This window comes from Papilio polytes, unplaced genomic scaffold (assembly GCF_000836215.1).
Source record: "Papilio polytes unplaced genomic scaffold, Ppol_1.0 DF824270.1, whole genome shotgun sequence".
Taxonomy (NCBI): domain Eukaryota; kingdom Metazoa; phylum Arthropoda; class Insecta; order Lepidoptera; family Papilionidae; genus Papilio; species Papilio polytes.
This window is the reverse complement of record NW_013524934.1, coordinates 1,458,212-1,485,817: the sequence shown is the minus strand read 5'-3', so window position 1 is coordinate 1,485,817 and position 27,606 is coordinate 1,458,212. Positions and strand designations below refer to the sequence as shown.

The 27,606-nt window shown below is 35.1% G+C and overlaps 1 protein-coding gene across 8 annotated transcripts in view; it reads left to right on the top strand.

The window, feature by feature from the left end:
• LOC106104568 (paxillin) overlaps nt 1–27,606 on the top strand; it is a 38,715-nt gene that overhangs the window by 9,523 nt on the left and 1,586 nt on the right. For 2 of the 8 annotated variants that reach the window (XM_013284685.1, XM_013284676.1), the window contains exons 2-8: nt 13,293–13,570; nt 17,632–17,845; nt 21,016–21,112; nt 24,238–24,463; nt 25,469–25,675; nt 25,755–25,928; nt 26,005–26,235. In XM_013284685.1, coding sequence (XP_013140139.1) covers nt 13,293–13,570; nt 17,632–17,845; nt 21,016–21,112; nt 24,238–24,463; nt 25,469–25,675; nt 25,755–25,928; nt 26,005–26,235 — 1,427 coding nt within the window. Of the gene's footprint in view, nt 1–3,556; nt 3,904–5,577; nt 5,676–5,732; nt 5,757–8,802; nt 8,969–10,506; nt 10,801–13,292; nt 13,571–17,631; nt 17,846–21,015; nt 21,113–24,237; nt 24,464–25,468; nt 25,676–25,754; nt 25,929–26,004; nt 26,236–26,404; nt 26,717–27,606 lie in introns of those variants that run through there. The other 6 variants (XM_013284702.1, XM_013284659.1, XM_013284653.1 and 3 more) reach the window with 6 other exon arrangements.

Genomic DNA, 27,606 nt, shown 5'->3' with positions numbered 1-27,606 from the left:
GACTAATACGCCATCTGAGGATTGGGGTTCGAATCCGACGTACCAGGACACATAAGCTTAGTTACATGGAATTATCATTTTCCAGTCATTATCCAATACTAGTAGGGTCGGTGCAGAAGTTTTCGGCCTCCAGGTTAATCTATCTTCATTCATCTCGGTCATTACTCCCTTGATCATGTCACCTTTCTATCCATCTCTTTCTTCGTCTACCTCTTCACTCATAACTAAATTTCTTCTTGTTACATTCCTCCCTACTAAAATCTTTTTAAAATATTACAATGTCCTTTACCTGTCTTGAAAGAGAAACATGTTTTAATAGTGTCAATTGAATACAAATCCATACTTACGTTGATTGACATGTTATGCATCAAACATTGTCAACGCTGTAATTATGTTTCCGGTGACGATATCGTCATATTAACACTGACATATGTCAGTGTTAATTTTTATGCTAATTGAAATCATTAGATTGCTGGATAAGGCGTGGTTAAATGTTTATTGTAATTTATATGTAAATCCTTTATCAAAGTACTACCGTTAGATATTGTTTTGTCAGAAATCTGAAGCATTAGACGTATGATATTATAGTCGTAGGATATTTGAAAATTAGATAATCAAAAATCAAAGTTTATTTAGTCCCAATTTCGATGTAATGTTTGGCATAGCAACAAATGTGCTAAATTATAGAGCTTCTTGTTTGATCTTCACTTATAAGTGGAATGGGAATTGAATTCTTTAACTGTACATATGCAATTGAATACCTGCATCATTACTTCTGCCTATAGGTTATGGATTCCCTTGTCTTTATTAATTATTTTTTGGAGGTTGTAGTACTTGTACTTTGTTACCTTGTAGAGTAGGTCAAATAAATCACCGGTTAGCCTGGGAAATATAATTAAACAAAAGTCAGCTTGTTATGAGACGACCATAAAGGGACTTTGACCTTCTACAGGACCACAATTGTCAGATCATACCTTATTTGACTGTAATTTTAATGTCATAATTTGGATTAAAAATGCAATGTGCTATAATTTCATACACAATTAGAAAGCTTAAAGGCAGGAAAGGAAGAAATTATTATTAAGGAAAAATGCCGTATTTGTGGAATGTAAAAGTAGCGGGAGAAAGGACACAAATATTATGTAGGTACAAAAGCATAAACTTTTTAATTAACGGTTTAAAAACATTTATTGTGAACAACGCGTTAATTGCAAATTATACAATATACAATATTGTGTTCAATATATTTAATAAGAAACAGTAATTATCAAATAAGGACAAAATATGAGGATTATTGATTTTATGTTTTTGTTTTTGAGGTACTAATTAGCTTGTTATAAAGGAAAATTACATACGCTGCAATAAAAGACGATTTTAAAATTATCGACTACTAACTGTTGCTCGCGACTTCGTCCATGTAAAATTAAAAAATAATAAAAAGGCATGGCCTATGTTACTCACTGTTGACTTTTTAATTTATTTTAATAGTGTTTTTTTTTTAATCGGCCCAGTAATTCTTGAGTTATTTCAATACAAATTTATAATATTAGTTTAACAGAGCCCCTATGTTCTATAGCACCCACAGCGCGTCGTATGGTTTACAAACATAATTTTTGTCTCTTTCTCGCTCTCTCTGCATCGTTTCCTCATTCCTAACGGTCGCGAATTTTTGAAGTTTGCTTCTCCACGCTGAGTGATTCTTCGTGGTGTGGATGGCGTTATGCATAGTACCTGCACCGTTGTAAATTAAATCTTTCTCGCTTGTATACTTGGATATCATAACTTTAGCTGACTCAGCAATCATTAGGTCACTGACATCTATACACGTGGTGTGTTATCCACTATTGGAAACTGGCCAATTAGAAGCTCGTTAGTGTTATTTGAAAGTCTAGTCTGATGTGTTTAGCGCATTACCTCGTTTATTACTATGTAATCACATTGTGAAATGTATGTCTAAAGCAAACTTTAAATAATGTTATTTAAACATATACCAAAAAACAATAAAAATATGTATTTTATAAACTTACACTTAGCTATTGACAAAAATCACCTGATTATTTTTTAAAAAATAGATAGGCATTCAATTTTAATAATAATTAACAAGGTAAAAATAATTACATACGTTAAATTGGATATTAAAAACCTGACTATCATTAACAAAAGAGATTCGTTATGTAATATTTTGCATTAAAACTGGCAACCTCTACCTTCCCAGTGACAATTATGAAGGTGATGTCATTATTTAAAAGTATGTATTCAACAAGGGCTTATTTACATATTCGAGGTCAAATTGATATGAATTAAAGCCAATTAAATTATTAATTAAATACTTAAAACGTTGTAACCTACATTAATTAAAACGTTTGATTTGCCTGAAAATACAGGAAGCTGGTTTGCAATATAAATCTATATCTAAACTATTATAATAAAGCGTAAACACACACTTCTTTGTTGCCTAAGATGTCAGCAATTATAGCATATTTTTGAATAATTCTTTTTTTAATCAATCTAAGCTTATTTTAACGATATTAAACTTAGGTGGTAAATATTTTGGACAAAAACCCTAATGTGGAAAAGAGATCATAAGTTGCTGCCAACATCAAGGAAGCAAGGTTGTCATCATGTCATACCATTTTGACATTTGTAATTGGTCATTTGACAGATGTAAACAGTAAAATAAAATTTTCATAATTTCATGCGGATGAAGCCGCACGGGAACAGCTAGTAAGTACATAAAAACACAAATTCGTCTCAATAAGAAATCCCGGTGAATGTCCTCATTAACTTGCTTTCCCTTGCCAAATTTTATGTCGCTTTTATTTCTGTCTCTATCTATTTAAATATGTTTTCAAAGAGTAACACTTAATCATCACTTTCAACATATGCTCGGTTTAAAATATCTGATAAAAGTTTATTGCGAAATCGTTACTCGTGTTATGTCTGGTAATATTTTTAACAGTAAAGAAAAATTGTGTATGCGTATAGAACAATGAAATCCATACGGCTTCTGTACATCTGATGTTCATAGGCTTCCGAAATTTGATAATAATCCCGGATGATGTGCGTACATCGATATGCTTCTTTGAAATACAGTAAGGAAACAGGTGGGCTATAAAGTGTACCACGATAACAAGGATTCTAATATTGATTTTGGCTATTTATTTTCAGGTGTACTTATTTTAATTTCAGTTAATATATTGATAGAAAATCTAATAATTGACTTACAATCTTTGTCACCGTACTGTATTTAACGCCATCTATACTTGACAGCTCGCTCACACAAGCTATGTAAATAATTTAAGTAATGAAACACTAGATGGCGCTATTTAATATTATTGACGTGTTTTTTTTCTGCTTGCATTTTATGCGCATTGTTAAAATACTAAAAGATAACTATAATTAGCATTAAAAGAGAAACATGGTTTCCTAGTTGTAGAGATTGATAGAGTTTTATATTGTAACATATTGATCCCGTGACGTCACGAGTGCATTAACCGCGTCTCGGTGCGTTTTAAAAAGTGCAACGCGCCATGCGCACCTTGTTCCTTGAACCCTTGGCAATGCGAATTATTTAGGCGTTAGAATACCCCGCCATTACAGTTCTCGTAGAAAATATCACAGTAAAGTGCTAAAAATGTGGAATTAAAATAAATTAAATACTTACAAACAGTGAGTGATTGTGGGTTTGTTTATTAAATTCTATAAATAATTGTTGCTTCAATGCAGCGTAGAGGTTAATATGTCGAATTCTCTGGATTACTGAGAACTTGTGGAGTGATTTTATTCGCCTGGTTTAGTATTAGACACTCAAATACGATACGTTCGCTGGAATAGTTGGTTGTGTGCTTTGAATTGCAATTGTGATTGAAAACTGTGCTAATTTCTGCGTCTACATAATGACAGGTATGTTGTCTAACTATGATATAATAAAAAACATAAAAGGTCTGAAAAACTTAATTAAAATGCTTATAAGGAGGAACCGCTACTGATAATGTAGAGAATAAAATAAATAAAATTACATCTTGGAGAAAAAATAATTTGTACAACAATTATAGCGTGGAAATCGTAAATATTTACTTTGACATCTAGTAGCTACTTGTTTTAGATGGAAACCTATGCTGCGTAGCCCACTGTCTCTCCAATTACGGCTGTTAGTGGGCAGTAAGGTATACGGGAAATCTTTGCTGGGCCCCATTTGTGGCATTCCACGCTATCACATCTACATATTTTTAATTATCTTATTAAAAATACAATCCGACAGACATATGCTGTATAATACTGAAAAAAAAAAAATTAAATTGCTAAAACATCAGCTTTTTTAAATACCTATCGGAGTGAAGAGCGGTTTGTAGAATTCAATTCCGAATGATCATATACACGGTAATGATCTTCCATTGCACGAGATAATAAAATAACAATCGCGTAACATTAGAAAAACCATTCTTAGTTTACCACCATCTTGAATGAAAACTGCACAACACACTCTAATGGGATCGCGAACATTTACAGATATTAACCAATTGATTTTATAATAAAAAAGCGCATCATTGCACCATTCAATGACAACTGTCATACGTCATTCGATCGTCGCCTTGACATCTAACATGCCCTATGCAGATTCAGCCAGTACTCTAAATTATTAATGGCCAGTTACATTAATTGTTTAAAAAGTATCAACAATTATACTTATACTTTTTTTCATTTAAGAAGCAGGTCTTAAAAATGGAAACAAATGACACGATCAATGATTTGATTGACCATCAGGTCAATCTCAGAAGTTATGAATCAATTATTAAATGACAAGTTGGAATGCGCTCTCTGACCCAAGTCAATAGATACGTATATTATGCGATGATTGAAAAACATGAAAGAGATATTAAATTAAAGAAACTATTATTAATTTATTCTTCGTATTATAAGAATTGATTGGGTTTTTCACGGTCTAATAGTAAATCCCACAGTTTGTGTCTCAAAGATATCGTTAACATTTCTTCGCCACGGTTTGTTGAGCATGAGAGCGCAGCCGGCCAGACGTTCGCCACGCTTTGTTCTTCCCACTCGGTAATATTCTTTGTTACAATACGTTTCCACGGCGTAAATACTTAAAAAACGTCCCTTGCGGAAAACGAAATAACATTATTCTTTTGTAAAGGTGTTTCAGCAGTGAAAACGCACGATTACTTTGCCTTGTTTACAAATTATGAAACCTTCAAGTCCGTCTCAAGTGGATGTAGCGAATGCGGAATTTAGCTCAAAGGTGTGTTGCGTTCAACTCTTTTTTGTTTCGCGTTAGTTTTTTTTTGTAGGCACATCCATACTATTAACTGCCTGTGTTTCTCAAATGTAGCATTACTATGCGTCGCTTTTTGCCACCATACCTAGGAAACGAACGGGCTCAAATGGTAACATTCCCGGTGTGCTCGGCGGCCGTGTCCCGGTTTCCCATTCGCGGCGGGCTTCCGAGAACGGAGTCGTATCGAGATCCGCAACACCAGCCTGCGACCTTCCCTGGTCACTCGTTACTGCGTACTTTGATCGCCTACACGCCCCCATTACGACGCCACAATGAACTAAAGATCATTAGAAGTCGTCCCATTGAATGGCTCCAGCCGTCAGTTGCCGCGGCGACATCCATTCGACAACGCTGTCGCTAGCGTACGCTTTAACAATTTTTGGTCAGTGTTTATATCGATTTTGTAACTCGCGATTATTCGTTTCTGTAAGTGTGAATCGATTAGATCCGCCGTATGACGCAGGTGTGAGAATGTGATTAGTGTTCTTTGTTGTGGTCGAACTGCGGATTGGCGGCTGTTGGCAAACTAAACGAGATTTTCGTAGAACTAATTAGAGGGCGTGTACGTAAATATAATTCTTGTATGTCGTCGGGTCTGTAAAAGGAACTCAAAAATAAATATTAGTGTAGTATTTATTATCGTTGTCGTGGGGAGAGATGAGTTTCTTCTCCTGATAGTTTGTAGTTAGTAAACATACTGGCAGCTTAGTAGTTTACTGGGAGACTGGCATTTACCCAATTAAATTGCTAATATTTTTTACAAGGAGCACCTATATGCAGGCCCCTTATGTTACAAGTTCTCTTGACAGAGCAGTTTTATTGTCAATAAGCGTGTTGGGAAATCGTGTGTGTTTTGGGTCGTAACATCAAGAGCAATATAAGTTGGCCTTAATAGTGTTAATGTCTTTATTGAAAGGGTCCTTTTAGAACTTTGGGTAGAAGCTTTTGGATTAAATTTGTTTTCTATCTTCTGCAGTTAGAGTACATTTTTAAGGAACGCAATTTAAGTTTAAAATATAAGATGACAGTTGCTGTTAGTGGTATTTTGGTTTACTTTTAAATATTTTGTAAATTACGTGTACATGTAGTATTCTTAGTAAATGGTCTCTACCACTAAAAGTGGTATATTTATTTTACCAGTGTTTTTGGAATTCGAAGTACGGTAATTTTTATAACATGAATTGGAAAATAATGATTCAGCAGCTAAAACTAGAAATATTACCATTATATCTGATTTCGTACCTTTTACAGAAACTAACTCTCTAGTTATGGTGTGAAATTTCACTTGCATGTCGGATAGTTTGATACCGCATACATTATTTATATGCAACTTGTACTGCTTGTCTGTACGTTTGTCTCAAACTTACTGACACATGGCTCTCTCATATCATAAGTATATTTATATTGTGTGACTTGAAAACACAAAAAAATCACTTATATGGGGCACTCTACTAAATAAGATTGTGACTACGATTGTCCTTAATTCGTTTTTTAAAGTCAGTAATAAACTTTGAAATTTTCATAGTTAATTATCTTCGAATAAGCACAGTATAGATATAGATCAGTAATCTTCTTATCTCTAAGGACTTAATAACAAAACAATAGGAAGAATCAAGGCCGACTCGGAACATAATTTAACATCATATTGTCATTAGTTGCTGCGGTCCAATGCGCCTCCGGTACAAAAAACTGCGTCCACAATCAATCACACGCACTCTGTAGAGACATGATCTAATCTTAATATATTAAAATTATATTACAATTTACTTTGTTCACAAAAACAAATGAACACTCGAACAGTCCACATTATATAGTAAGACAGAAGCCTTTGGACATTAAGAGCGTATACAAAACTATCGCACAATTGTTTAGTCTTGCTTAGATTACTATGAGCTTATTTAAGGTGCACTACTCAGAGTTTTAGTTGTGCCACTAAACAGTTAAATTGGCTACGAAACAATCGACAATCGCACAACAGTTTTGCCATAGTCTAGTCAAAGGTGTGCCCGCTCTAATGGTACAAATAATGGTGTAACAGTGTTCGTCTATACATATAATAAAATTGGAGTGTCTGTAATATCAAAAGAAAATTACTAGATTTCGGGAAGATGATGTATTTGCGCATTAAAAAAAATTGATTTTTACTGGAGGGTAGCTGATATGGACGGGCATATTATAGGCTACATTTTTTTTAATTCCGCGCTGTCAAAATAGCGACCGGACCGCTACCACTGGAACGGGTAGACCAATTTGGACGAGACTTTACCGTGACTGACTGATATGACTGAGTCATCATCAGAATAACCAAATTAAGTATTTCACATTATCACAATATCTTTGACTCGTATATTGGCGGAATATCCATATTTAATTAAGACTGCGACCTTTGATAGACATCCGCCCACCCGCATGGGCGCCGCCTACGGATTTAGCAATGAATTAGTATAGACCTTGACTAAGCGGCGCCGAGTTTTAAATAATTAGTAATTAATGTTAAACACCTTTTAATTTGTTGTATAGTGTTGAAACTATATTAGGAATTTATGATCAATCTATGTCCAGTAGTGGACGACTTAAATGGCCTGTAAGTTCACAGTAGAGACGAGGCTAATGCAGACGTTTGGAGCACTGTCAGTGGCATTGTTGTATGTCGGGAATCTCTGTTTCTGTATCGAAATACCTCAACAAAAATATCGATTGATCTCTTTCAGTCCCTCTCAAAAAATAGAGGTAACAATCTCTTCCAATCTATAGATTCTCTTGTATAGATTTTAAATGATTGAAACGAAAAATTAGTTTCCTTGTCTCAGATAAATTAGCAAAAACAAAGGCTAAAATAGTATGATGATTCGTCTCTTGGCAGGTTTGTTGTTAGCGACATGGTGATAATTATAGATCCATTATTTGAACGTGGTAACGTTCACTTCCTACTTATTTAAAAACATTGCGTCTTTAGTTTTTCTTTCGTATGTCGCATGTTCAAAGGACTCTACTTAAAATCTATAAATTTCAAACACTATTAATAATTCTGAAGTGTAGTAATCGTTCTTGCCTTTGATTCTTTATTTTAAGAAGATTTAGGTTAATGGTGTTTGCCAACAAACACATGGGTTCGTTTTGTAGAGTGTGTTGTCGCCCACACAGACAAATAGATTTTTAGCTGGTGTAACCAATAGCAAAGAGTATGTATCAGTTTGTCTTATAATAACTAATTTAAAAGCCTTCTCTATTAAGACCCTTACATTCAATTGATTCTAGTTATCTGAAAGATTTGTTAAAAGTTTGTTTTCGACACCATGAAATAGTCAACAGGGATCAGTTGACGTGTTATGAAATATCGGCGGAAATGACCACCTGACGGGAATAGCCCGTAGCTCTAGCCAGTTCAGTAGTGCGATCGCGATATCAGCTAACAACGGCCGCCTTTACCCAAAATAATCAGTCTACTCCCAGCCGCAGTCCGACCACGACTGTCCACGATTTTGACCGGTTGCTCCCTTTTATACTAGGCATCAGGTATGGCGTCTGTGCGCACGCGCTCTGCATCCCCCAAATCTGTCTCTTTCTCCCCGGTGTTAGAGAGAAAGTATACCGTGGATTGTGGTCCTTCGAGCCCACCGGAGCTGAGCTGCTCGGATTGGAGGCGGTACTTCAGTGATTTCAGTTCGTATTTAGGTGAGTATAGTGAATGGTGTGATTTGCGTATGATTCAGGTCGCGGTTTATAGTTTGACCTTGTGCTATTTTGATTTGGTGTCAGTGGCGTGATCGGGAGTCGGCCGCGTGTATAAACTTAACGTAATCGTAACAAATAGTCGTGCTGTTTTGTATTTCTGACGTATTACCAGCCGGTTTTCTGTGTTCATTCCCCTAAATACATCCTTGAAAATACCAAAGTATAAAAAAGGTAAATGTTAATATAGAGTTTTAACTGACCTCTTAACTACTAACATACGTAGAAATACTTTATTGTGTCTGGTTTTTTTATGAAAATGCGCTATCTGACGTTAATTCTGAAGCCTAAGTGGATACTTTATTTATAAATGTTATGTTTATGTCGCTTATTATATTGTACAAGGTTAGAGATTTATGTTTTTGTCAAGGATCATCGGCAAAATAACAACATGGAAAGTGCCATTATTACTAGTACACTGCTATTTATTCTTCATCTAAAACGATAGAATGACGAAGATAAAAAATCAACGGTTATTTTTTTAATAGTAAACGTAATGTGCCGTATTTTCATTACATTGCTGCATTAAAAGCAACAGGCGTTTTATCTCACGGAGTACTACGGCGAACTATTTGCCGTATTAATAATACCAGGCGCTCTTTTTCCGTTTTTTTATTTATTTTAGTAGTCATTAGATTTAAACATAACTGTCGTCCAGGTTTACACAGATAATAGAAATTGAAATTGATTTTTTTATATCTGACGATAAAAGATTTTTATATTAAATCAACAACATTAAAGCAACATCTTATTAAAAAGAAAGTAAATTTCCTGCAATATTTCATAACCAAAACATAGTGCATATTAGTGAAGATAGACGTGAAAGAGCTAGCAAATCGGATTCCACGGCATACTAGTCATCTCGCACCGTCCTCATTATCGCAGATCGTAGAGTATGCAAGTATAATAACATTCAAACTTTATGCCGGCTCAAGATAAGCGAATCCCTACAGGTGCTTCCCAGCTGGGCCCACTACATTTGTCGGCAAGAAATTATATTGTATCTTGCACCCGCATGTTACATCTCACTCCTAAAAATGCGTTTTATTAGTCTCGTGTGAAATTGCGAGCTTCCATAAAGTTTGAATGACACTGTATAAGTACCATCGGTATGTCTATTAAGCGCTGCAAGCTTAGCATAGCGCTTTATTGTCAAATCAGAATATGCTTTTATACCTTTTTATGTTCTGTATATAAGACCTTAAAAATTAATTGATCAGTATTATAATATTTTATGCATTTTTGTTGAAAAACTTCATGTTATTGGCAACCAACCGCAGTTCGTCTCGTGAAGTATTTACAAAAAAAATCACTTTTAAATATCTATTTCATTATTTGTATAAGTAAAAATTGGACATCATCAGGATAAATGAGCGTCGATATTTTCAAATGAATTAATAAATATTTACGTGAACAATGAGTCGAGTTAGAGCGGGCGATTTTTGCGGCCGGCGCTCGCTCCGATGAGGTGAATCAGTATAACATTAGTCCATAACTGAGCCGCCCGCGCCTCCTTGCCGACTAAGGGCAGAGATATTTAAATTTAGAATCCTTCGCCCTTTCTTTTTTTTTTGAAAAAAGAAGTGCTTTCGCGCGAATCTGTTTCGGCCAGTGCGTGTCGGGTTCATATTGTGTATGGGTGCGTTCTTTTAAAATCATGTCAAGAGCATATTATACAGTGAATGATGATGTTTACGGGAAGATTTTAAAAACCAAAAAGGAATCTAAAACTGAAGCGGATTATGCAGAAGTGTTTGAAGCTGTCGAAGGATTAGGTATTTATATATTCATTCATGAATCTCAATTACCATTGTTGTCTGTTTTATTGGCGAATGAATTATTGCCCTTGAAGATTCTTTGTTATTGTCATTGTTAAAGGTTATTTTTGTTTATGATTTAGTTTCACTGCTATAATTGTTGTTTTAAAGTTATTTCCAAGACGTGTTAAAGATTTTGATTCGTGCCCTCATCAAGTGACCGATAACATTTTTTTTTATATGAAAATCTCTTAAATGACGTTCACCGCGTTATGTAATGAATTTAAACCTAAAATTTACCCATTTTGTATGATCGTAAAAATATTTGTAAAAACCTAAATTATGTTTTCCTAATGTGTTAAACGGAAACGCATTGCCAAAAATAATTCATCTCATTTATCCTCCAAATATTTAAAATGCCCAACGTATGAGTTTTACTGTTTTCTTCTGTGTGACTTTTTTCACCAGTCGTCGAGTTGGATGTAAAACTCCTTTAAAAACTAAACTTGTCAAGTATTAAAGACTTTTAACAGGTAGTTTAAACAAACATCAGTATATTTTTTTAAAGTTTGTGTTCATACCTGACTGGTATAAAAACAAACATCCGTTATTCAATTGTTTACTTTAACTAACCTCAAGTCCCTTCGTACATTCTCAGGTATATCCTGATAATTTGTTATACAACCTTCTTAGTAAATTAGCCAGTCGTGGGACGTTATGTTGTATAGAAATTGGCCGATACCTGGTCCTGAAGGCGTCAGAAGACCAATGAACTCGTCCAAATGAAAACTAGTTTCCGAACCGTACTCGAAACACCGCGGAAACTTTGGCAATGTAAACAAGACAAACTTGTATTGCATGGACATAAAACCGAATAAGATATAAATTATTTCGACATAAACTCGGTATTGCTAATTAAAAGGAAAAAAAAATCTGAAAGTTAAAACAGTCGCCATTAAAAGACATGATTGTCGATTGCACTTTCTTTTTTATCTGTATAACCGAAAATAACGAATAAATAATGCATCTATTTTTTACGTTCTAAATTTGAAATTGTTAAAAAACATGTTATAGAATGTAGGATGACGATTGGCGCCAATTAAGAGTAGATTGAATGCAACGCCATGACATCATTGGTCAAGTTTACTCATTTATCTGTTTATTGGTCAAATGCGTCCTAAAAATAGTATCATCCGTTTACAAGTGTTACTTTCTAATATACATTACAAAGGTTAAATTTTATCTATGAATGGTGTTTCAAATAGACGTAAATTTTAATCATTCATATTATTTGTCAATTCATCAATGTTACTTCTCACTTGAAAAATGGATGGATGGATGTTTTTTTTTAAGTATCTCCAAAATAGCTGAACAGATCTTGATTCAGCACAGACGGCAAAGAACGTACTTTGAAAGAACGCATACTATTTACTAACTTTATTTTTAATTCCGCGCGAATGAAATCGTGGGCGCAAGCTAATCTTACTAATATTATAAATGCAAAAGTTTAGATGGATGGAGGGATGTTTGTAGCCTAAACGATTCAACGCATCTCGATTTAATTTGGCATACATGTAGAGGATACTCTGGAAGAACACAGAGGTTACTTACTCTTGGTTTTTTTTTAAATTCACGCGGCCAGAAACAAAGGCGAAAATTAGTATTTTTATTAGGAGGACTACAAATTGTTTCATTGCAACATCTTCTAACCTGAACTCCGATTATATAAAACTTGGCTATAAATGTGCTTTTTATTTGTTTTAAGGCATTTAGGCAATAGAAACATTCCAGCCAGTCTTAATGCACGTATATCTTTTAATTCTGTTTAGATTCCTTTCAAATTGTTAGCATTTTAAAGTGGTTTGTTAGGTTATTTTTGAAGAAAATGTTTTTTAAACAGATACGTTTGTTTTTAGATATAAAGTTAACATATTAAAAAGATTTATTGTAAACAAGATGTATCATGAGGAGTGTTAGTTGTTTTTTGTCTTGGATATAAATAAGGAGATAAAGATAACATATCTGTTAGGAAATGTAAGATTTATGAAATAACAGATACCGTCTCAGATGATAAATCTTGCTGTGAAATATAAATAACAATTTATTTTTCTTTGGTATGTTTTACAATTTCATATTTATTACAAATGGGACATTAAATATGCTAGTGTCTCTCTATGTATTGAGTTTTATGTAAGTAAATAAGGAGCGATGAATCGCTAGTAAAAAGGATAAGGTTAGTCATGAGTGTACCCTGCACCGGTAGGGGTAGACCTAGAAAGAGATAGATGGACTACGTAAAAGGTGACATGATCAAGAAGGGAGTGATGACTGTGATGACGTATGATAGAGTTATTTGGAAAGCAAAAACCCGTTGTGTCGACCCTAATGGATTATAATAAGGAGGAAGATGATAATGATATAAGTAAATAAGCGATGTTTTTTCAATTTACGGTGACAGATATTTATTCTGGAGAGAACGCAATTTAACATTGAAATTTCTTTATTTCCAGATGCCTTGCTTGCCGATCTACAAAACTCGATAAACCCGGGTCGAGTATCGAGTCCCAGCGCTAGGACAGGATCACCGGGAGCGAGGACCACGTCACCAGGCAGGACCACATCTCCCGGCAGGACCACCTCCCCCGGCAGGACCGCATCACCCATCGGCAGAGGTTCGCCAGGACGTCTCAGTTCTCCCGGTGGAAGTTTAAGTTCTCCCACATCGACCGGATACGGGTCTATAAATGGCTCCAGGAATATCACGACGGAATATAATAAACCTAGCTCTGTAAGTATTTAATCCTTTTCAATAATTACATAGTAATCGAATTATCAAATAGTTAAAAAAACATAAAATACTCTGTTGTCGTATTTACCGTACTTTTCACGTAAAGTGTAACGTCCAGGATAAATAATACTAAATTAAAAGTCAGTTACACTGTTCATAGTATCGTTTGTCTATAAATTAATGATAACTTGACTATTTCCTTTGCACACAAGCAAAGCTAATAAAAGCGTGTTAAAATTTCTACAGTAACATTTATCTCTACGGAGAATCGGACCTAAGATTCATAGCTTTGAAACCGAATACTCTGTCAAGGCATTTCAACGATATTATCCTTTCTTGGTATATTGTGGTATGGATATGCGACGAGAGGATGGAGATATAAAGCAGAAAATGTAAAGATTGAATGTGGTTGGCTACAAACCAAGAGGAAGGCCGAAGAAAGTATGGATGGATTGTGTGAAAGAGGATATGGTTAAGATGGGAGGGGATTCAGATATGATAGTTGATAGAGATGTATGGTAAAGAAGTATATACTGAGCTGACCCTCTGTAGTGACAGGGCAAGTTGACGATGATCTTTCTATTTAGCCATTACTTTGGGTTCTCGCGTTTTGTCTGTGAAGAAAGATGTAGAGATAATTTGCTGTTATAATTTATATTTTTAGAGACTAGGCGTTACCGTATTGTTTTATCAATATGATATTATAAAAACTTTTATTGATTACATTCCGTAAAATTTACAGTTGCATATGTTTGACATTTTATATTCAGGACATACACAGTTTTATAATGATTATTAATACGTAGTGGTATTTATAAAATTGTGGTTTTCCTACTTACAATGTGACATGTGGCTTCAGTGGCTGTAAACTATATTTCCAATGTTAAATATCTGAGTTCCAATACGATAAGATAGTAAAGACCTTATTGATTGATTACTAACCGACCTGTCGGCTTTGTTGACATGTAAATTACATGTAGACAAGTTTAATTATTAAAAATATGTAGTTTTAAATTCCATTTTAGTTTGAAATTAAAAACAAAACTTTTTTTAACACTAATTTAAACAAATTGCGAGAAAATTATAACACAATCTTAAAAGAAAAATCAAGTAAACAGCAAAAATAGTTATTCCCAAAACCAGGCGAATGAGATTTTAGATTTAGATACGATTCTAGAAACTTCTATTTATTTTAATACAATTACATTAGGTGTACAGTACAAATGTACTTACAATGGTTAAGATTATTTTTTCGATACCTAGCTTGTGTACAATTGCCTCGTGTTTATTGAAAATGCTGCTACAGTGGTCACATTCTTACGATAATTTATTGCCTGATGACTATGTTCCATAATGTAATAGCTATCTCTTTCTTACTACAGTGTTAGATATAAAAGTGTGAACGATTTATTTAAAGTGCTTTGAAAGCTCTACCAATAAACGTTACGTCATCAGCTGCGCACGCGCATGCCGGTCATTGTCGATGGTCCTTTTGTCTTTGACACGTGATTTAGTGGCGACTGGATCCACATTTTCTTGCGTTGAATCCTAATAAGAATGTGTGTATAATATATGCGTTTTCATTGTCGAAATACTTATAAGTACACAGACTCATCTATTTTATTCTCTTTTAACAACAACAAGAGACTTTTTTAGTTTCTTCTCTATTTTATACAAGAAGAAGAACACATAGGCTACTCACTTTTGTTTTTTTTTTAATTCCACGCGGACGGAGTCACGGGCGAAAACTAGTAGTGATATAAAGAGAAAAAAAAATATTTTTGTATGTATTGAAATAACTCAGAAACTACCGGGCCGATTTTAAAAATTATTTCACCATTAGAAAGGTAATTTATCTATGAGTAACATAGGCTTTTAATATTTTTCATTTTTTTTATTTAACACTGACAAAGTCGCGAAGTAAGATACCAACTGTTACTATCTTTTCCTTTTTATGAATCAGTGAATAATGACTCACTTTTACCATATGTAAGTCAGAAAACCACCGATGGACCTGGTATGCTTGGAGCATAAACTTTCCTTCTCAATAGATCGCCTTGGAATGGAAATAAATTCAAGGAAAACAGATGTTATTTGAAAGCGTAAATATTTTACGTGTTTTAAATCTGTATTGATTATTAGCTAAAATATATTGTTATAGTACTGTTATGTTTATTTATAAATAGTTTTCGCCCGCGAATCCGTCCTCGAGGAATAGAAAAATTAAATAAAAAAACGAAATAAGTAGCCTGTGTTCTTCCAGACAATCCTCCACATCTATCCACGTCTAGGCAACAAACTCTAACCAACATCCATCCATCCATCCATCTTTATAATATTAGTAAGATTAGTAAGAAATTAGATAAGTAATATTTAAACTTAATCCTAAAAGAATATAACTCACATATTAAACGTCATACTTTATAAAGCATAGGCATATAATTAATAAGTAGTTAAAATTTTTATATAGAAAAAAATTGTTTTATATTTTCGCGTTTCTCGTAAATTGGCCAGTAGATTCAAATATCGGCATAGTATGATCTCATCTCCAAAGTAATGCGTCGATGACGAGATGAATTTAAACTTTGTTTTCAATTCTAAGAATCGTGTCTTAATGCTTAAATTGTAACCGATGATAACCTTCTTACGGGAACATTATTACTAAGAAATTGATAGCAGTCGTAAACATGTATGGAGTTTTTGTAATTGCCAATAAGGATTAAAATCAGGTTTGTTATGGTTCCTTAGGTTGAACAAGAGTGTAGCCACATATCAGAATAATATTGTGTTTTTTTGAAACCCACGCCATCTAGTGTTATGCGGTATTACTCAATCCTACGGCCACATATATTACGAATTGGACAACATCCAACTTTTATTACTTCATCCATTACGCAATAGATGTCGCTATTCACAAATCTTTATCTTTTGTGAAAAAGAGAAAGATAATAATTTATTTTTTTAAATTATCAGAAATATTATTTTAATGTATTAATGATTCTCTTTGCTATGAAAATGAGATACTTAGGTCATACTTTTAACTTAGTTTATATGACTTACTTTAGACTATTAACAAAGTTTATATGACTTACTTTAGACTTTTAACAACGTTTTCCTTGTTTAATTATTGCTTTCACACAAATTAAAATCCATCAATCATTTCGATATATTGTTATTTTACACTATCAACGTCAACGCATAAACCATATGTTTAGTTTAAACTCTCCAAATAAAAACCCAGATGGCTTGCAATATTATTACTTGTCCCAAATTTCAGAGAACTTAGTACCAGTATTTTAGTATCTGTTCAGGATCTGAATTGCTCCCAACGACTTAAGTAAAAATACTATATTCAGAACTTCAAATAGAGATTTTGTATGTCTAGTAAAAAAAACTCGTATACAAATATACACATTTGTTTATAAGGTCGTTTGTATCGATTAACGTGAGAATTATGTCACCTGTGAAACCTGCAACTGCAGCTTTTCCCACGGCCTCTTGACTATGCTAGTGTTTTGTTGTGAGTAATATTAAAGAATTCATATGAAATTTCATTTTTCACTATTATAAGTTTTATTGATTACTAGTTGTTTACGAATTCGACCGCGTGAAGTTAAAAAAATGTGTAGCCTATGTTATTCAGTGATAATATAGTTAACCTCGGTAACATAAAACCCTCTATAACTACAAAAAATAATGATGTTCCCTTCCCATCAGAGCCCAACACCTCTATGACATAGACCTTTGATAACTTAAGACCTCTATAACTTAATATATTTTGTGTTTCCCTTGGACTTTAACTTATCGAAGCTCTAATGTATAAAAATTTATAAAATCGGACCAATAGTTTTTAAGTTATTTCAATGTATACAAAAATCCAAAACAAATTATTCCTCTTTATAACATAACTATAGATTGTACTCATAATCATGTTTACAAATTTGAAGGAAATTATCATTACACACCTTTTCCGATTTATATAAAACTATATCGAAATCAAAGATTTCAATCAAAGCTAAAATCGACCAACTCTATACTAAAAATCTATACCTTTGTTACAGCCCACATACCAGAACACGTCGACTATCCACGAGAAGTCATTGCCAAAGTACAGTACAAATCAGAGCTATGGCGGCCACTCGCCAGGGTATACGGCAGGTTACGGTAGGACTAATGCCAGGGGAAATCTCTCCGAACTGGACACCTTGCTGGATGATCTGAGTAATGCGCGTTACGGAAATTATGTAGAGAAGACCACTTATAATGAGAGAAATGGTGAGTGATTTATTTATTTACTTTGTAGGTTTTGCGCTCGATTCTATGCGCGTGGAATAAAAAATACCAAAAGCAAGTAGCCTATGTGTTCTTCCAGACTACCTTCTAGGTCTATGCCAAATATCGAGATCAGTTCAGCAGTTTTAGCTACAAACTCTAACAGATATCCATTTATCTATGCAAATTTACAATATTAGTAAGATTATTATAAATTTACAATATTTTATATTATAAATAGTATATAGTGTCCAGCGAGAAGTCAAAAATAGCCAAAGCCAACCCTGTATGTAAAATGTCAAAAGATTCTTTAAAAGAATATCGATAATTTTAACGGAAAACTTTGAATGAATTAACTAAAGGTCAATGGACCCGTAACTGGATCTGTTTTATTTCAACAATCTATCTAATAATGTTAGATATCGTATCGAATGCGATTAAGTGTAATTCAACCGATGATCAATCCGTCTGGCTAGACTAGACAGTATAAGTATATACGGGTGTTACTTCAGTGTAGACCTACTGTAACATTCGCTAGAATAATGTATAACAAATGACGTCTAATTTCAATTAGCGTGTGAACTTCAGCCAATCAGACGGCGGTAATTCTGCCAAAATAGTCAAAACAAATGCAATATCGGCCAATGACTTTTAACTATTATAGTACGATTTCTAAAGTATAGTACAGGCCGTACTATAGTCTATTTACAACAAAGATTTAATAAAGACGAGAGCAATTGCGAAATGTTGACTTTGGCACAGTATATTTCCCTTCCAACAGAAATAGATCTACGCCGGATTTCAGTCAGTACGAATTGTTTAGCTTCCGATTTAATGCTGTACCCATCCTTGCGTCCACTTTGAAGAAAATTTTTATGTGCCACTTGAAATGTACTATTATCGTAAAGTTTTTTGCTACGGCAATGAAATTGAGACGTATAAAAGATATTTGTTACAATATGTAGATTTAATTCCACTATTATTCAATCATACTCAGTTTTAGGATTTTTCTTCTGAATAAGTTCCGTCTCGAGTTATATTCCATATGAAAACATCAATGTCTTGTTCAATAGTATGCGTAGATCGTATAGCTTATAAATTCATCTTTTGAATTATTGTTTGGAAAAATTGTTGGCGTAACTAATGTAATAATTTGATTTATTTTAATTGGCAACATCTACCACATTTAAATTTCTTAACGACTTTCTGGCATTGAAATGTTTGTAGTTAAAATATATTTTCGCTTCGTCCATGTTGCCTACGTCAATAGTTGCGACTATTTTTTGATCCTGGTTACAATTGTTTATTTTTTATTTATAATTCGCACGCGGGAAATTAAAAAATATAGCCTATGTTACCTCACAGATTAATTACCTTTCTAACGGTGAAAGAGTTTTTTAACTCCCAGTAGTTTTTGAGTTATTTCAATACATACGAAAATACAAAAATACAAATCTTTCCTCTGTAAAATGTTAGTATAGATATAGACTGGAAATTATTATTAGATTTCATTTTAGTTGTTTGCTTCATGTTTAGTCCTAATTAAACGTATTGTGGCAATGATTTGAATGAAGGGTAACCCGTAACGACTGTCGTTTGTTTATTGTAAACTTGGCAACATTTGCCGTCTAAATAAAGCGTGGATGATGTACGAGACATGTTGCACAAGGCACAATCATTTCCAGCGATGATCGATCGCGTCGGCCAACATCTGAAGCCAACACTTGTTATATTGTATTGCAGACACAATAATCATAAACAATATGGTCTACTTTATTTTGTACTTCAAACGATACTGCGGTTTATTTCAAAACATGAAACCACAGGAACATAAAAATCTTGTCACTGTCTCGCTGTCCCTCTCCATCATACTTCATACTAATATTGTAAATGCGAAAGTTTAGATGGATGGATGGATGGATGGATGTTTCTTAGAGTTTGTAGCCTAAACGGCTGAATGGATTTTGGTGAAATTTGGCAAAGATGTAGAGGATAGTCTGGAAGAACGCATAGGCTACTTTCATTTGGTTTTTATTAATTCCTCGCGAACGGAGTCGCGGGCGAAAGATAGTCTCTGATAAACATAGGATAGACTGATATATACTATTATGTTTAAACAAGCTTTCGCCCGCGATTCTCTCCGCGCGCAATTAAAATAAAAAACTTTGTAAGTAGCTTATGCTTTCCTCGGAATTTCATGGCGATCTGTTCAACAATTTAGGCTACAAACTCTGACAAATATCTTCCTGTCCGAACTTTCATGTTCATAATATTAGTAAGATAAATAACATCTAACCTTGAACACTTTATCTGTCTAAAAACAATAAATAAATTTTATTTAATCAGTAAATATTAATTCCATTTCGTCCTTCAAACTTGTAGTATGCATGATTTTGTCAAGATTCAATTAATAGATATTAAAGAGAATGGCGTCAACTCTTAAAACGTTCATGTTTACACATTAATTATTGTGTCAAGACAATACAAATCGTTAGTTTTCGTGAGGAAGAACGGAGACAGGTGGTGCCGGACATTCTGTGTTCATTGCCAAAATATACAACGAGTTATAACAACTAAAGTTTCTATACATCTTTGTAAACGTTGAACGTTGGAGCAAATGTTTTCAACTTCAATACGAAATAATCTTACTATCTCACTAATATTATAAATGTGAAAGTTTAGAAGGATGTTTGTTAGAGTTTGTAGGCTAAAAGTTGAACGGATCTCGATGAAATCTTACTAATATTAAAAATGCGAAAGTTTAGATAGATGGATGGATGGATGGACGTTTGTTAGTTTGTAGCCTAAACGGCTGAACAGATTTCGATGAAATTTTGCATGGATGTAGAGGATAGTCTAGAAGAACATATGGGCTACTTAGTTTTGTTTTTTTTTTTTAAATTCCGCGGACGGAGTCGCGGCCGAAAGCTAGTTTGACATAAATGTAAAACATGATTTAGAAGAACACGGGATACTTACACTAGTTTTTTTTAAATTTCACCCGTACTGAGTCGCGGGCGAAAGCTAGTTTTGTTATAAATTATAGCTGGTAAAGTCAAAATACAGCATTTGTCACTGATATTAGAATATTCTTACGTAATTATATAATTTTATCTAGACACAGCTAATGTAATGTTTGATTTTATTAATTTTACCATAATATTTTGCTGCAGAAGGATATTCAAGAGCAAATGGCGCGACCAGCCCGGCGTCATCCCGGCCCACGGTCGACTCCCTCCTGGATCAGCTCAGCACAGACGTACCTAATGGGTATGTATTACTATTAACTTCATTTTGTGATACTTGTAAAGTCGCATCAATAACTTCCTCCTTATCTTACTCTTATAGGGTCGACGCTACAAGATTATGTCCACCACATAACTGTCATCTCAGTCATCACTACCTTCTTGATCTCTTTCTATGTCTACCTCATACATTCTCATTTTCATATCTTTACGTTATCTTAAGTTAATAAGTCCTTTGAAACAGAATTAAAACAAGTTCACTTCTATGACGAAAATGTTGATTACAAAACCCTTAATCGGTAATTCACCTAAAATGTATGCGTAACCTAAATAAGGTTTCAAGGTAGGTAACTAGGGTATCTATACTAATATAATGAAGCGTAAACACACAGTACTCCGTGGCGCAGGATGTCTACAATCACAGCATATTTTGACCGACTTCCTAAAAGAAGGAGGTACTCAATTCGTCGATATGTTTTTTTTATGTGTGTTACGGTATAACTCCGCCGCTAGTGGACCGATTTTTTGAATAATTCTTCCTTCAATAAAAAAGCTCTACACTTACGACAAATTTTGGATTTATATATTTTTACGCTTTTGAACTTGGGGGATAAATAAATTGGAAAAAATCTTCATGTGGGAAAGGGACCAGAAACTACAAGCCGTCTTCATTAAGGAAGCAAGGTTGCCATGGTTTGTCACATGTAAACAATAAATAAAATTTTCATCGTTTTATACGGATGAAGTCGCACTGGAACAGCTAGTTCAAGATAATATAACATGCAACAAGGTGTACAATTTAGAGCACAAACTGAACAATTCGAGTGTTCAGTTAAAACTTTGCATAGATAAAAAAATATTAAATTCAATCAGACATTTTGTGGCATAAACATGTACAGGAGCGTTAGCACCCGCGTCGTCGACGTGCCGTGTGAAAATCGACGGATATATCTGTGGGTAGAAAATAGATCGGTGATACGTCACGGCCTACCCGCCTCTGTTAATGATCGTGTTGCCTATATTATTTATAGTATACACTGATCGATAAATTTTATTCATCGAGTTTACAAAAAGCTTTATTAAGATTAACAGCGGCTTGTAACGCAGTTTGTAATTATGATTTTATTAATATTATATGCCAGTTAAAATCTACATCTTAGAACGAATTAGGACAAAAATATAGAATTTTATCTTTTACTAGCTTCCGCCCGCGACTCTGTTTGCGTGGAATTAAAACAAGTAAGCCTATGTGTTCTTCCAGACTGTCCACTACATCTATACCAAATTTCATCGATTTCTCTCTCTAACAAACATCCATCCATCCATCTAAACTCCATTTTATATTCGTAATATTAGTAAGATTAGGAATAAAAAGAATATTTTATTTAATAATTTCAAGGGCTCGGTTTACTGCCTACATTAAAATATATTGATTTATGATTTCCTTGGAGGCGTACGTGTACGTTGTTAAATTATTACGACTATGGTTGTTTTTATTAAAACCAAGGCTATAAAATTGTATGAAATTAGATTGTTACTTGGTTCTTCAAAACAAACTGCACATAATCCCCTATAAGGAAATGACCTAATCACCTTACTTACGATAGTGTGCGAGTCTGTTAGTGAGGACATAAATATGAACTGACGAATATCCCTTGGGTTTCATTGACCATAGAGATAACGAATATTCTGTGTATGCGGTTCTGTTGTGGAAACCCATGACTACTTTATCTATAGAGGCCATGTGTTCTTTATAATCATCTTAAATAAAAAATAAACATCTATGTTAGGTACTCGATGCATCGATCGCAGTTGGCGGCCGCACTTCCGCGTCGTAATTGGCATTTATTCTGATGGCACCTGTTAACACATTTATATCCGTGCTAGTTATTATTTTAATGATACATTGAGATTTATTTTGTAATAACAAAATATGGTAAGGCGACAACGACTAGTGTATTCTCATTAGAGCCGCCATTTGTGATTTTTTGTATAACAAAACAAGTTGGTTCAAATAAGTAGACAGTGTAAATATTGTCTACAAGTGGTAACTTGTTCTTTCATATTGTACAATGTAGGTGTTATTTTTTAATCATAAGCAGTTTAGATCTTAATTTTTTTAATACTCCTGCGCGCATAAATAAATAAAGCAATTGAATATTAATAAATTATAATAGTCTTTGTAAATAAAAATCTGTCAAAGCTTGTGAGTGAGTGATATAAATATTTTGCACACATCACTACACTTGTGACGTATGCCTTTTGTTTTGGATGGCTTGTCGCGCGGCAGACGCGGACGCATTGTTTGTCTTGGCGCCAATTTTTATTGTTTGACAGCTAGCGATTTGACGTGTCGCGTTCGTTTTCGCGGGCTTCGGTTCCGTGTCATTCGTCGGGTAATGACCAGGAAACCTTGGCGTAGGCCCTTAAATTCTTCCGCATCCCACTAATGAAAAATGAACTCTCAAAGAAACGAAACAGAAAAATGTTATTTATGTACTTCCAATGTTTTTTCTTTCTCTGTCTCTTTTCGTATTAACAAGTTCCTCAGCCAGTTTTTACACATATCGGTAGAGTTATTACATAAGTGTCTAAAAATATCGACGTAACTGTTAAAAATAATGAGGAGGATTCTATTGAAGTTTTAATGTATGGAATCCATCGTTATGTTATTACACGTTTCAAATTAAATGTTTCTTAAAACTTGTAGATGGATTACATCAAAGTATTTTTAAGAAGATTACTGAAACATTACCACCAGCCTCATCATATATCATCAACCCTGTCAGTCCACTACTTGACATTCGCTCACATCAATACCTTCCTTTGTATGATGTCTTCAGACGTCTGCTTTGTGGCTTAAATGTCCATTCCTGGATTTCCTCTCCTACAATATTTGTATAATATTGTCACAAACAATCAGCGTCATAACATGCACCTGTTTGAAATAAAGCAAATCTTATCTAGTCTAATGAGCTCTAACAATTGTTTATTTTAGCATAGGATTAGCTTGTTTCAGTGCATAATTGATTACTACTACTTTCTCCATAAAATTTGCTACAAAATTAGTCTTGAGATTAATGTATGTTTTTACGCTAAACGGCTGTTCTTGTAACTGAGTATGTGAGTTAATTGTTCAACGTCTTACAGCCGTGCATCAGTATCACCAGTCCCGCCGTCGCCAGTAGGGTCAGCCGCAGGCACGCTGCCGCGGCCGGGCACCAAGCAGGTGACGGTGACCGTGCAGGAGACGGTGGTGGAGCCCGCGCAAGCTCAACACCAGCCTCCGACTACGCTCGCGCCGCGCCACCATCACCACGCATCCAGTGCCACTAAGGAGCTAGACGATCTGATGGCATCGCTGTCCGATTTTAAAGTAAGTGTTGTATTTAAAGGTTTGACTCGTCTTATGCTATCTTTGACAGATACAAAGAAGTATTTATATGTGGAAAATGCACATAAATGTTAACTTTGTTATATATTCACGTGATGACGGAACTGATTTTTATCATAAAATATCTAAAGGTGATCACGACTCGCGATTCTGATTATATTTCCACTGTTTATACAGTAAAATTCGAATTGATTTATATAAAACATTTTGTAACAAGACGACAGATTTCAATATCCAAGGCCGCAGCTGGCTGCCAAGATGACACCCGACCTGATAGACAGGACTTTATCTATTTTATGCGGCAGTTATGTACGCCCGACGTTTCTTAACCCAAATTGCATTCATAAATCACATTTGTATTTACTCCGCGGTTCTCTATTTTCATTTAAATAAACCGACTCCAGTGTAAACATTCAAGTGAGTCATCAACGCAGCGAGCGATACGATCGCGGTGCAGAAATAACGATAAACTCGACTCCCCTTACAAACCTCGACACTCCCAGCCATTCTTAATTAAGCGTGAAGGGCTCGATTTCTAATTAGGACAATGGACAAGGTCACGAACACGCCCTTGGAAAGAAACCTCATACTACTTCCCTAGTTTTAAAGTTTAAAATCGTTCGCCATCCTTCGAAGCGGGCTCGGCACACTGCACCATCGAACATCCGATTTTCCGTTTATTATAATATTTACAAGTCGCCTTTCTTGGTCGATCGCTATTTCCAGCCGCGGGAACGGTTACTCCAGCGCCGCCGTCTCCCTCGCGCCCGCGCTCGCGGCTAAAGATAGGACGCACGGTTACATCACAGGCGTAGTGGGGCCGCCAGCATATAATATTAGAGTACATAGGCAAACATTTCACTCGGACCGCATTCGCTTCACTCCGCTTCCACAGGCCGGTGTCTTGTACGTCCCCTGCAGCAATTACATTGATAACATTGAACTGCGAAAAAAAGTAGAAGTAAATAAATCGTACCGTTCCTGTAGGTTAGCGGTTCACCGACAGAAAGCGGCGCACACGTATACCGGGAGAAGCGCGCGTGGCAGGAGCAGTACCGCACCAACCCGCGCCAGCCGGAGTCCGCCTCACTGGAGCACATGCTCGGCTCTCTTCGAGCAGACATGAGCCGCCAAGGAGTACAAACCCCCCAGAAGGGATGCTGCAACGCCTGCGAGAAGCCCATCGTCGGACAGGTCCACATAATTACGTGAACAGTGAAACTGGACATAATAAGTGCGGTCTACAGTGATTATAATCGTTATTTGTATGCAGGTGATCACCGCGCTGGGCCGCACCTGGCACCCTGAGCACTTCACCTGCGCTCACTGCAACCAGGAGCTCGGCACCAGGAACTTCTTCGAGCGCGACGGCAGGCCGTACTGCGAACCTGACTATCATAACCTCTTCTCGCCGAGATGTGCCTATTGCAACGGCCCCATTCTCGATGTTAGTTGCATTCGCAAAAGAAATCAAGTTCTATTTTCAAATTTTTCGATGCAAATTTTTTTTCTTATGTTCACAGAAATGCGTGACCGCTCTGGAGAAGACGTGGCACACTGAGCACTTCTTCTGCGCGCAGTGCGGCCAGCAGTTCGGAGAAGAAGGGTTCCATGAGCGCGATGGCAAGCCATACTGCCGCGCCGATTATTTCGATATGTTTGCACCCAAATGCGGCGGCTGCAGCAAGCCCATTATGGAGAATTACATCTCCGCGCTGAACACACAATGGCACCCGGATTGCTTCGTCTGCAAGGTCAGTATCAGTCTTTATTACCATCACAATGGTCGCAGCAGCAACTTTTATGACAGGTGTAGTATTAAAATTTTCAGCAGCGCTACGCCAGGTCAAGTATACGGTGTCAACCTTTTATAACAACAATCTGAATGTAAATCCGATGTAAAATAAGGTTTCCGTCTCACAGGAATGTCAAAATGCAGTCAAAGGGAAATCATTTTACGCAATGGAAGGGAAGCCGGTATGCCCAAAATGTGTTGGAGTCGACGAGGAAGAGTAAAGAATGCTAGAAAACCCCCTAAAATGAATGCCCTCCCCAATTTCTCTTTCAGCTATGCTCGCCGTATCGGCGCAACGACGTATGATACTCACACAAACACAGAAATAATTCAATTACAAAAAGTAACATAAATCTAGTCTAGTGTACTTAATAGGGAATAATAAATTATGTAATATATTTTATTAACTTATTTGTAATGTTAAGATTTATAATAAAGATGAAAAAAAATAAAAAAAAACAATAAAATAAAAAAATATAATTGAAAATGACAGATGACATTTAAAGCGCGGGAAATTACGCGCGCGACGTGTTGACCGCAATGGTGACCGTTCGTGACGTGAAGGCCGCGGCCGTCCGTGGCATTGACCTTGTGTAATGTCTAAGATGGCGGAAAATTAAAAAAAAAACGCAAATAGGGTCAAGTGTCGTGTAGAGTTTCAATAGTTCTATTTAAAGGCGTCGCTAGTGACGCGGCGATGTCCGCAGCCGCGCTGACGACTTGAATCAGGCCGCCATGTTTATGGGCCATCGGATCAAACGGTATTTTTATCGCATTGCACTCTAATAATGAGTTGCTAGGCCAAGAATAGCAAAAACAGAACAAAACTCAAGTTTGAGTGAAAAATGTATTTCAACAATAACATTATACGTTTTGATAGTTAGGATACCTACTATCAATTCCCGTTTTTTTTTTTTTCATTTTAGTTTAAAATGGCCATAAACAATAAACGGAACTCGAAAGCTCATTACAAAAAATGTATTTGGCCACAAAATCTAATTACCTGTAAAATTACATTCATTGCCTATTTTAATTCCACATTGTAATATTGTGTAGATTTAAAAAGCAACATATTTATAATTTAGTGAAAGGTTAGGTTAGACTTATCCAAAAAAAGAAATAAAACAAATTTTAGATTTTATAACCACCATGCCACTTACCGGTTACTTTCCTTTAAATAAAGCAAAACCGTTTTGCTTATTAAATTAAGAAATCCATTTGACTGAAAGTTTAAATAAACAATACGATAAAAATGGACCAATGCCAAAAGTAGAGTACACACATCCAAGAAATTAATCAAATTTTATCAATTTTATACTTACAGACGTTA